General features: G+C 39.6%; 1 protein-coding gene across 1 annotated transcript; it reads left to right on the forward strand.

Moving 5' to 3' along the window:
• The first annotated feature begins 7,795 nt into the window (after positions 1–7,795).
• LOC103723341 (uncharacterized) lies at positions 7,796–10,217 on the forward strand. Its single transcript, XM_026800048.3, has 3 exons — positions 7,796–8,113; positions 8,199–9,233; positions 9,945–10,217. Exons 1-3 carry the CDS (start codon positions 8,032–8,034, stop codon positions 9,974–9,976), a joined length of 1,149 nt encoding a protein of 382 aa, XP_026655849.3. The 5' UTR covers positions 7,796–8,031; the 3' UTR covers positions 9,977–10,217.
• The last annotated feature ends 2,263 nt before the right edge of the window (positions 10,218–12,480 follow it).

Genomic DNA, 12,480 nt, shown 5'->3' on the forward strand with positions numbered 1-12,480 from the left:
AGAAAAAATAGAAGAAAAGACTCGCTCAGCCGGAAACGGCTAGAGACCCGCTCCTTTAAAAGAACAAGCGAAGCGGCGAGAGAGCGGACTTGAAAATTTCTAGAAATCCGTGGAAGTCTGGTGCACCAGAGGAACGTGTGCCGCTGTTAGTTGGCGTTTCACACGTCCGTATGTAGCTTTTCGTCAAATGGACGGTGATGATGAGTGGAGTGCATGGAACATTCGGTGGGCCGCAGGAATGTGGCGGAGTAGTTGGGATTTTGGTTCGGGTCTCTTGAGCGGAGGAGGAACACGGTCATTTGGCGCTGCAAAAGAAATAAAATGTCCACCATGCGCTTGATAAACTCTTAGGTAGTGTTATTGGATCACCAAGATGATCTTAGATTGTCGATATTTTTATCGTAGATTAATCTGATTTCTTGATGATCTAAGATTACCGTATTTGATATGATATATTTTAATGATTAAAGATCTTAGATATCCACTAGTAACATGTTTGGTATATTATGGTAATTCAAGAGACTATATAATAGTAAAATTGCCCCTGATATATTCCATAAAATAGATTTATTAATCATATAAAATATATTATAATAGGCTATTAATATTTTTGGCAATATATTAATCATTAATATATACCGCATAAATATAATTGTTAATTTTATAAGTTGTTAATCTTATAAAAATATATTAGTTGCTATTTTATAATTAATATTTTCGATTATATTTATAATATATTATTATTTTAATGCTAATTTTTATTAGGAAAATAAGGTAAATAAAATAATTTATCAAATAATTTCATAATATAAAATAAAATAGAATAAATAATTCTATTATAATTTAAAATTTTAATTAAACAATAATATAATAATAATATGATTTATATTAATATAATATATATCAAAATATATTATGTAAAATCAATATAATATATATAATATTGATATAATATATTACGTATATTGTATACCAATTTTTTTCACTAGACTGAAGATCATTTTTGTTCTCAAATTTTTGCTCAGGATCGCTGTTTGGAGGTGATCTTAGATATCTGACCTAAAGGATGAGCTTTCCATCACCAAGTTGGATGGTGACTTAAGGAGTGGAAGCAATTTAGGATTATTGCTACATAGGATCACTATTGTGCAACCAAACGTGGTGATCTCATCATCTCCACCTATATAATCTTTGATTTTGGGATGATCATCCTATACCAAATATTCTCTTAGAATCTTTCATTCTTGGTCTCTACTCTCTAGCTAGTCCCCACCCTTCTATCTCTCTCTTCTTTTGCACATGCTCCATCAACCTCACATAGATTTTGATGTGCGAAATTACCCTAGATGAAATCGGAGGATTAACTGGAGGTAAGTGGTTGGGCCATGTTACATTTGATCTCAAAGTAGTTTGGACCTAGCAAATGTTCATCAACGACTCTGCTACTCTACTATTCTATTAATTGATTTTTTTTTTAATGAGCAACAAGATGTGGACACCATCTCCTTCAAGATTTGCGCCTGGATTTCTTCCAAGTTGAGATTGATACCAGCTAGCCAAATTAAAGGTAGCTAGTAATGGACCATTTCTTTAATGAATAACTAAAAGTTACTGGCTCTATGGACATCACCTATCAAGGCTGCATTTGGAAGTGAAATGAGAGGCGATAAAGTCTCTTAATCCACTTAGATCCTGTTTGGATGCTGGTTATATCATGGCTTGGAGTAGGTTTAGCAATTTGACCTATGAAACAAAAGCTAAAAATGACATGTTAATTAAACTTAATAAGCCAACATCCCAATCCATTTAATTTGAATAAGCTAAAAATAAAGTTCAAACTAGAGCTCTTTTTTTTTCTCTCTTTATTTTTTCATTTTTTTTCTACAACTTATCCCACTGCCATTATAATATCAACTAAACAATGAAAATCCTAACCCATGGTTATGTGATTTTGGAGAGGTTACTAATAGTTTAATCTATTTACACCCCTGCCCATTTTATCAACAATTCAATGTCCAACAACAACCTTATTCCATCTCTTTTCAACCAAATTAATTATTTGAGGATATGGAATAAACCACTTTTCAAAACGACAGAATGCTTAATTGTAGAATAAATTAACTTGGAGTAAATAGGTTAACTTCGGAATAAACTGCTTTACACTACAAGGTTGAATAGTCTACTCCAGGTTCGGTAAAAAAAGTTTCTTTTAAAGACTTCACAAATGCCTGCTGCGCTCGAAATAAATTAGTTGTCTTTTGGTGTTTAGAGGGTGAAGGTGGAAAAAATGGCTTAGATGGGTTTTTGTTCTACTTAACTCTCTTTTAACTCGCAACAGGAAACATAGACTAAATGTTTCACTTTTTCTCGTTCTAACCTATTTAGCCCACTTAAGCTCCAGGATAACTTACTCTAATAAAAAGATGGAATAATTTAACCCTCTCCTTTCCCCTCCAACTTACTCTTTTGAACTCGATTATTTTAGAATTTTTATTCAACTTCTAAACATAGCCTAAGAGAGTAATCAATAAATGAACTAGATAGCCACCTGTCTAGCTTGTAAGCCTAAGAGATTGATTCAAATTATTTCTGTTCCACTTTATTTTTCATGATTTATTAACTCCAGCAATAAATAAATTATTTGAATTTTTTGTTGTATAAATAAGCAGCTCAACCAAAAAAATGATATCATCAAAATTTCCTTGCTTTTCTTTTATCCAAGAACAAATTTTTTAGTTACAGAAGTATTAAAATGTTACAGCAAAGCTATAATAACTATTATTGTGAGAATACATTAAAATGCCTCTTTTTTATTTCAAAAGAAATATATCTTTCTTAGAGACCATCAAGCATATATCGTTCTCACTATATTTGTTTCTTTTTTTCTTTAAGAGATATAAGTAAAGACAAATCCTATTAGCTATTTTATTTAGTTGTATATTTTGCTCATAAACTTTAAAGAAAGATAAGTGACAATATCAACATGTATTTAACTTAGTTTTGTTTCCATTTCCATGAACTGTCATCTTTGATTTGGTAAATTGCATTTTTAAAAATCAAATTTGGCTTCAAAATATGTAGCTTAGGAAAATAAGAAAAGTTATGAAAATAAGGAAAATTATACAATTATAAGAAAAATTTTGACTTCGACTTTGATTTGATAATTTTCATGTGATGGAGTGGATGCAATTATATTTTTTTAATGTTTTTTACACCTTTTTATTTTAGAAAAGCAATAAAGAAAATTTAAGAGGCTTATATACTTATTTTGAGTTAATAAAATATAAGAAAGAATCATATTCTACCAAGAAAATTCATTTATTTTATTTATATTTGCATTTACGTCCATGCTGTTAATATCTAGTTTGTATCCAAATCTATTCAAAATAAATATAGATGCAAATTTTAGCATCCCACTAACTTTATATGTTTCCACTTTCGTAATCTTACATTGTTAGTAGCATTATGCAAGATTTGCTTGTAATCTGAGGCTAGAAGAATGGAGGTGATTTTTACAAATGTCATTGGAAAGAAAATATGAAAGGAGATGTTACTTATGTTAGTTTATATGAAGGACTACATGAGAAAAGGGCTCAAATGGTGTACATGGGTATGAGAAGCCTAGGGCAATTTAAGCTTTATGAGGAAAGATATAAAGAAGGACCAACCTACCACCTGAGTCCAGTAGCTCAGACTGTTGGTGCTGCTTATGGCCATCCCAATTAACACCCTAAATGCATTTCAAGTACCATTTTCCACCTCAATTTTTTCTGTCTTGTCTCCTCTTTCTTCATTCTTTTAATAAAGCAGATGGAGCATGTCTGCTCCCTTTTCTTTGAAAAAGAACTATTCAACTACAAATCCAAACTTAGGCATCACTGACAATGCTAATTCGCAAATGGTGATTCTTGTGAGGATGGGCTTTTTGACTTTCTATGCTAATGGATGAAAGATGATGCATGTTGTGACTTGCAATTGACTATGTGCCTATTAGTTACAACACTGCATCTCAAATGTTAAAAAAATCATTTGAGATGATATAGAATGAACCATGAAGTGCATGGAGAGATTGATAGGAATTTGCAGTAGCTACATGACGAGCACTTCCTTAGAATTCTTTTTCATTTCAGTATTGATAAAAGGAAACAAATATACGAGTCCAAAACTTACACAAATATGGTATTGAGCAATATCAGCAAAACTAAGACAACCAGGAGACTTAGGGCTCGTTTGATTCGCGGAAAACATTTTCCTTCCTAGGAATATAATTCTTGATAAGCAGATTCCTGGAAAAGTACTTTTGGCATGTTTGATTGACCATGAAAAAGTGACAGATTTCCAAAGTGCTTATGCTTGATTGATCATCCACTTTCCTGAAAGAGTTATGTGTAATTCTTATTCTACCCTTAATAAAAATTAGGTTTTTAATGCCTCTTTAATGCTGAAGTATCTTTTTGGAAAAAAATAAAAATGAAGTAATTTCCGGCTTATAGAAAAGTAACTTTCTCATGAAACGTGGCAATTATATTCCCATGGAAATATAACTTTTCCATCTCTCTCTTTTGAAAACTCCAACCAAACAAGAGGCATCTCATTACTTTCCCATTGACCACACTTTTTTTCCTTCTTTTTCCGCGAACCAAACTAGCCCTTAAGCAATTTGGTGGCTAGAGAAATGACAGCTATCATAAAGGAAATGGAAGAGGTTGTTATGCTGAGGGCGGCAGGAGGGGAGGTGCTGGTTTTGTTATCAGAGGCCGGAGCTCCAGGGAGATGGCTGTCGGATCTTTGACACCTCGGTTCCGGAAGTAGAGTTGCGGGTGGCTTGGACCGGATTGTGCCATGCTCGGCGAGTACTCCATGCTACTTCGATCATACTGGATGGTGATTCAGCCACCATAGTCAGCTGGGTCCAAAAGGGCCTGAGCGGAGGTGGAGGGGTACACCCCTTGCTTCGAGACATCTAGACGATGGTAAGTGATGGAGTGGCCTTTTAGGCTAAACATATGTACCGAGAGGCCAATGAGGCAACGGACTGAGTGGCGGCGTATGTGGCGAGCCACTCAGGAGACACCCTGTGGGTAGGGGAGGAGGATTTACTTAGGGCACGGTATAACTTATTGTTTGCCGACTCTAATGGGTGTATCCGTACTCGTAATATATAAAATATCTGTTTTAGCACAAAAAAAAAAGAAGAAGAAAAAAGTTGTTATACTAGTTTATATTAGAAACTTTTGCGTTCATGTACCAATAAGCCATATATGGTCGAAAGTTTTCTCTAAATTTTTCTGAATTTTGAATAAGAATCTAGTTTTCTCTCTCCTTTCTGTTTAATAGGTCCACTGATAGTAGGGTTTTGGTGCTTATTCCTACGGGTTCGCCTTTCTATCGTTACATTTTTTTTTAATTTTATTTTACCTATTCTTCTTTGTGGGTTGAATTTGTTCGGTTCCATATATTGCTCCTCTGCTGCAAGACCAATGTCTCTCTTGAGGATAACAAACTAGTTTCATGAAGATATTAAACCCAGTCAGTGCTACCTGATACATTTGTCTCACACTACGGATCCACTAGGAGTGAAAGCTTATTGATGTTTTAATTCACTGAAAAGCAAGACAAATGAAACCATCTACTAAAAGACAATTTGATTATAGAATTATGGGGCTGAATTAAATAAAGGAAAATGTTTCTGATGGCATATCAGGTGTCATTCCATCCTAACCTTTCATCTCCAGCCTCAAGATATATATGAACTTGTTTCTTCTTGTACTTTGAGATCAGGAGAGAGATAAAATATATGGTTGCATAGGCTACTTGTCTATGTCATGTCCTTGCTCAAAAAAGAGTTTGGCTTTCTGCAAGCATCAAACGTTTCATTTAGAATCTTGTTATCGTCAGGAAATTAACATGCAGGCCATAATAAATTATCGTTGAATCTGCTGAAATAGACACATTTGAGCCTAGTTTGGCTAAATATATCACAGTTTACCTTCCAATGCTCTCTTAGGCAATCCTCTTTTTAAACTTTAGTTAAATCATGTCTGCACACTCAATCTAGCTACCTGTTTGTACAAGATATGGTAAATGTATTACTAGTCACCATTCTTGATCCAGGAGGGGGAATAACCAATTTGAATGATTGGAGACAACAGTTCATTATAAAAATTTCCCTACTTAGACTTCTGATATAACGAATATTACTACAACTAAAGAAAGTGGGAGAGTGAACTGGGCTTCTTCTAATCATCACACACATCTAATTAGCAACTAGAATATTTTGGATTTCAAGATGAAAAAAATGTCTTTTATGATTAGGGAATACATGGCTTGTTGTAATCATCACACCCATCTAATGAATGGCTCACCATCGTAGTGTGAAGGGGCAAGATTAAAATATTGAAGAACTTGGTGGGATTGTGGCAGTCTTTAGATCTCACAATTCCATTATTTTTTGAGATTTTTTTATGATTAAGCAAAGTGCTAGAGCAGCCAGTTTTTTTAAAGCTTTATACGAGACGTCAAAGTATATGAATGCAAAAGTTTAGCCAAGTCCAGAAAGAAAGGTATAGGGATCCAGACTATTTCAGTCTCCTACCGTGGTTTTCCAACCAGATAACCTCTTTATTTACTTCATTGCGTTAGTTTGCTGCATCCTAAGATTTAAGGGTGACAGCTATCTGCCGCCTAGGGACATTCGGACTATGGTATGTGGAGGGATGGCCGTTCAGGCCAAGCATGTATATCGTGAGGCTAATGGGGCTGTGGATTGGGTAGCCTCTTATGTAGCTAATCATTCTGGAAAAACCCTATGACTATGACTGGGGGAGGAGGACTTATCCAAAGTGCTTTAGAAATTGTTATCTTTGACTTTTTTGGATATATCCGTACCCGCCATATATGATACATTTGCTTCAGCAAAAAAAATAAAATAAAAAAAATTGTGAACACATGGCTTCCTAAGTTTGCGGCATCTTATAATTTATAAAGACATGGCTTCCAAGTGGTCAGAGCCGTCCTCTCTTTTTAGGAGGTTCTGGCTTTCAAATCCTTCAGGATGCATATAAGTATCTAGGTTTGTATAATTTTGTCTTGAGTGGGTCCCTTCTTATTTCTCAAATATAAGAAAAAAGATTTTTAAGAATAAGGGAGCAAACATAAGACAAGGTTGATGGTTGTTATTTAGCAAGAGGCACCTCAAAGATGGTATCATATTATATCCTACATTATGTGCACCATATGGCTATGCACAATACTAATTATCTTATCTTCTTTTTATGAGCCTCATTTATCGTATGCTCATTTTGGTGATTAGTGCATAAGAAAGAGACGAGTTGATTGGTGTGATCCATAGTTATGTTGGTGCACCTAATGCAGGATATAATTTGCCTTTATAACCAAGGCAAAATTGCAACAAATTTATAGAGATCTTGAGAAGCTAGCTTGTGGGGTCATATAAACCTGTGGGCTGGAACTAACTTTCCCAGGTTAGGCATTTATCTCTAAGTGATAGCCTAGGTTACCAAGGAGCCATGTGGGCCCAAACCACACCTAGAGAGAGAGAGAGAGAGAGAGAGAGAGAGAGAGAGAGAGAGACTTCTGGAGTGGGGCACAAGCAACACAAAAGGCAAAACTCTGCTTTTATTTTCTCGAGCACCAAGCAAGAACATATTCCAAAACTAAACAAGAAAAAATGGGAAAATAAATCTAATGAACACTATCATTTGCCTCATAGCCATTACCATCAGAAAAAAAGTTCCACTGCCATCTATCTCCCTGTTCATCACTTCTTACAAAAGAGAGAACGAAAGGATGACAGTGGAATCAGCACTAAATGCCTAGAGCTTTTTCCCCCCACTTTACGGGCAGCCTCCTCACCTCCCTGTAATCCATATTTAGATGGCTAACGCAAAGCTCTCCAATCCATTTATAACTATCCCAACCCCATTTCCATGGTTTCCACAGCTCTTTGGCATCAAGTTGGAGCTGTCTTCAAAGTAACAACCAAAACTCCAAGAGAAGGTGCTCCATTTCATGGAGCTATCAAAGAGCAGCCTAGGACTTCTCTACCTCCTGTCCTTTATCTCCATTGCTACCACCTTCTTAACTCAATGTGGTAAGTCTTATACACATATATAGAAATACTTCCATTCTTTAACTTGGAAACTAACTCCTGAAACCATTCCTTTGTTGCATTGAAGTGGAAGCAGAAGGCTTAGGGCAACACGAGAGCTCACTGATTAAATCATCGAGGAAGCCGAGGCGAGCATTGCACTTCGAGTTGTACTCATCTTCGGATCCCTACTCCTCCGCTGTGATCTATCCTCCTTTTTGTGTCAACCCTCCTCTCACTCCTCTGCCACCTTCTACTCCCATACCAACCCCTACAATCCCCATGCAATCTCCACCTCCACCCTCCCGATACTACTCTCCACCTCCACCCTCCGGATACTACTCTCCACCATTTCTCACTCCATATCCACCAGAAACAGTGCCCGGCCCACCAACTTACGTCCCAGGTCCACCTTTGTACGGGTTTCCAAGCCCACCAGAGTTCGCCCCAAGCCCAACTCCTACGGTCCCCATGCAATCTCCACCAGGTCCACCACCACCTCCTGTATACTCCTCTCCGCCAATTCTCCCTCCATGTCCACCGGAAACGGCACCCGGCCCGTCAACTTACGTGCCAGGCCCACCTTCATACGGGCTCCCAAGGCCACCAGAGTTTGCCCCAGGCCCAACTCCAATGGTCCCCATGCAATCTCCACCTCCACCACCACTACCTCCTGTATACTCCTCTCCACCAATTCTCCCTCCATATCCGCCAGAAACGGTGCCCGGCCCGCCAACTTGCGTGCCAGGCCCACCTTCGTACGGGCTCAGCCCACCAACTTATTTTCCAAGCCCACCGGCGTTCGTTCCCGGTCCACCACTGTTCGAACCACCAGTCGTATACCCGCCGCCTTTGGCGCCGCCGACGGCGGGAAGGACATTGCCGGGCCTTTGGTGTATCGCGAAGCCCACGGTGCCGGACCCGATCATCCAAGAGGCCTTGAACTATGCATGCGGGTCGGGGGCCGACTGCGACTCCATCCTGCCCGGCGGTGAATGCTACCAACCGGTTACGTTACTGGCCCATGCTTCTTATGCATTCAATAGCTATTGGCAGCGGACAAAGGTGGCCGGAGGGACGTGTGATTTTGGTGGGACGGCGATTTTGATCACCATTGATCCAAGTAAGTACATAGTCACGGTCCTGTTCGACCCATATTTTGTTCATGGTTTTTGCACAAAATTATTGTGGCCTATATTTGTTGATTTGTATATATTTAGTTGATTCGTATTTAGGAAATAAAATTATATGTAATGGTTATTATATTATGTTATTTTAGGTATGTAAGAATCACTATTTAGAAGGTCTTAGAACAGCTGCGACAACATTAAGACATCCTAATAGCCAGGCCCACACTGTGACAGCCATTCTAAAAAACCATGTCTATGATTGTGTATATGACTCAGTCACAGTGGAACAATGGATCACCTTCATCTAGTTGTGTCGGCACCATAGTCCAAGTTCATTTTCCTCTCTGTCTCTCTCTCAAAGATGGACATAGTGAAAGCTAAAACTGTCACAACTGAGGACCTCACCCAAAATGGCTCGCCATGATCGATCCGTCGTCAGTTCTCTAGTCCACATAGGTTATGAGCCAGATTTGTTTTAATATCATTTATTACAATTGAGAACTTCACCCAAAATGATTAACCGAGAGGTATTATTTTAATTTTTTGATTTTATATAAGTATTCAAGATTTATTCAGCAAAAAATCAATATGGGATTAAATACACACTTGCACGAGTTCTCACACAAACCACTCCACGAAATGGTATCTTCTGGTACAAATGAAATATTCTTCCGTCCCTTCTTATTTTTCCGTCTGTTTTGCAGGCTATGATGGGTGTCGTTTCAGCCTCATGTGAAGACATAAATATTGCACAGCAATCAATTGGTCATTTAAGGCAAAAAATAACATTTGAGACCAAAATAAGCGTGGCTCCGCCCCAAAAATCTGAAGTTTTTAATATATAGGACTTTAGAGCCATTTAAATTTTGCACTTAGTGCTTATTGTGTCCCATGTTTTGGTTCTTACATTAAGTTTTGGTAGTAATAAGCCAATGAAGCTACTGATTTCATATATCATCATCAAGGCTTGATGTTGTGGTATGCTGTCTCTTTGGTTTCGAATGCAAGCTGATGAAATTTATTGCCCTTCTTATCAAAACGATTGCAAATGAAAATTGATTAGGATTATAACCTTATATTCGATTGGATAATCAAGCAGGGAACATCTCATGAGTGACAAAGCTGGTGAAGTAATGATAAAATGATGGGGTTCTTATGACAGGGTCACCCATAAGCTCGCGAGGTCCTCGCTTTGATTAGCATGCAAAACAAGGGGTAAAATAAACTAATATACCAGCTCGTGCATTAAGAAAGACAGCTGATAGATGTTTGCTCCTAGCGAACAAGATTACAATAAATATGTTGTGGTAGAGATATATAAGATTTTGTATCCTAATATACTGATCAATATAACTTAAAAAATAAGTATATTATAGTGTGTGTGTATATATATATATATGCTTTTGTATCCTGGTATACTGATCTAATAAGAAAGAGAGATGCCATTATTTCTTAAGTTTCAAGTTATCCTTTATAATTGACAACAGTTTGTATGATGATCTATCATAATATAGTTTTACCCCTGTTGGGGAAAAAATGGACCACCCCACAAATACAATTAAAGCACCCAAATCCGACAGCAAGCCCGAGCTCATGCAGAAGGTCGAGCCGAGCTCATGCAGAAGGCTGAGCCGAGCTCAGAAGGCCGAGCCGAGCTCATGCAGACCGAGCCGAGCTCCGAAGGCCGAGCTCATGCTGCCGAGCTCAGAAGGCTGAGCTCATGTAGCCGAACTCATGCAGGCCGAGCCCATAAGGCCGAGCTCGTCGTCCACGCATTGTGGCCATGCCCTGCAGCAGTCTCACCGCACCATGCTTTGCTTGCCGGCCATGCCACGACATATCAACTAGGGACCATACCTTGCTACGACTGTCAACCATAAAATGCACGTGGTTCCTGTAGATCTCCGGCTTACTCAACAATTAATGCTACCTACGGACCTCAAGCTCTCCACGACAGTCAGTCATGACCACTCACTGACTCCGACCTGCTCTTCCACGACAGTGTAATAATTCGCATGATCGTGCTCAACCATGATGGTAATCCGTTCGCCCCGTTGTATCACAGGTACACCTGTACCCCTCTATAAAAGAGAAATTCCTCATCCTTAGAGGTGGTTGGACTCTGGAACTCTTGACACTTAATTCTCTCACTCACTCATACATTGGCCTCCCCTCTGACTTAAGCATTGGAGGACCGACGCCGGAAACCCCGGCCACCGGCTTTTTGCAGGCCCCGCGAGGAGGACGCCACCCGCTGACGGACCGCTACCCACCATTTCACACCAGAGTTCCTCCTTCTCAGCCGACGCAGTTCGCCGCTAAAGCCGTCTCCCACCCGCTGATTCTCGTCGGAGCTCCGCCTCCTCAGCCGACGGCCGCCTCCGGGTCTAAATTCCAGCAACAGTTGGCGCTAGAGGAAGGGCCCGAGCCGTGTCCATGAAGCTAAGGAGTAAGGGAGCCTCTAACGCCTTCTGGCATCGCGTACCAAGTCCTGGACACTCAATTCAGAACCCATCACTAAGGCCTCTGGCGGATCCAGTCTCTCAAGTTCAACCAGAGCAGTTCAACCTGCTTGTTCAACAAGTCCAAGCACTCACTGCGGCCGTTCAAGGACTACAGCAAGTAGAAGACCAACCTCTACTCTCTCCTCACGAACATGAGTCCTCAAGACGCCGCTCGCGGCGTCATTTCTCTGTAGAGCGTCACCACCACCGAAGCTCCCACCGAGCTCGACCCCCAAGCCGGGAGGGCTTGTCCCGTATCCATTATCCTGAGAACTCGTGCCGAAGCCTGACACTTCGAGTACGGAAGCACCCATCTGAGGCGGGGTCTATCCCATGCCAAGCTGCAACAGGAGCCCCATCCGAGCTCGGCAGAAAAGTCGAGAACTTGGAGCGGCAAATATAGATGCTTCAAGACCAAGGCCCAAAGCGAGACGCCGACCTTGACTTTTCAACAGAGTCTCCATTCCCTCAATGGATCATGGATGAGTCAATCCCTCAGAGGTTCAAGATGCCACAGATTGAGCTATATGATGGCTCATCCGATCCTCTGGATCATTTGGAGAGCTACAAGGCCCTTATGACACTCCAAGGAGCCACAGACGCTCTACTCTGCAAAGCCTTCCTAGCGACTCTCCGCAAGGTAGCTCGTCTTTGGTTCTCCGGACTAAAGCCCAGCTCGATTCTCTCCTTTAAACAGTTGGGCAGGCAGCTCGCCACCCATTTTGCCGCTAGCAGG

This window comes from Phoenix dactylifera, chromosome 14 (genome assembly GCF_051530095.1).
Source record: "Phoenix dactylifera cultivar Ajwa chromosome 14, Ajwa_hap1_PhDact_Kaust_v1.1, whole genome shotgun sequence".
Lineage (NCBI taxonomy): Eukaryota > Viridiplantae > Streptophyta > Magnoliopsida > Arecales > Arecaceae > Phoenix > Phoenix dactylifera.

What these genes read in the sequence shown, in the direction of transcription:
- LOC103723341 (XM_026800048.3), top strand. Translation starts at nt 8,032, where the DNA reads ATGGAGCTATCAAAGAGCAGCCTAGGACTTCTCTACCTCCTGTCCTTT. An exon ending in CACCTTCTTAACTCAATGTG is followed by an intron (nt 8,114 to 8,198) that starts GTAAGTCTTATA and finishes GTTGCATTGAAG; the next exon opens with TGGAAGCAGAAGGCTTAGGG. An exon ending in TTTGATCACCATTGATCCAA is followed by an intron (nt 9,234 to 9,944) that starts GTAAGTACATAG and finishes TCTGTTTTGCAG; the next exon opens with GCTATGATGGGTGTCGTTTC.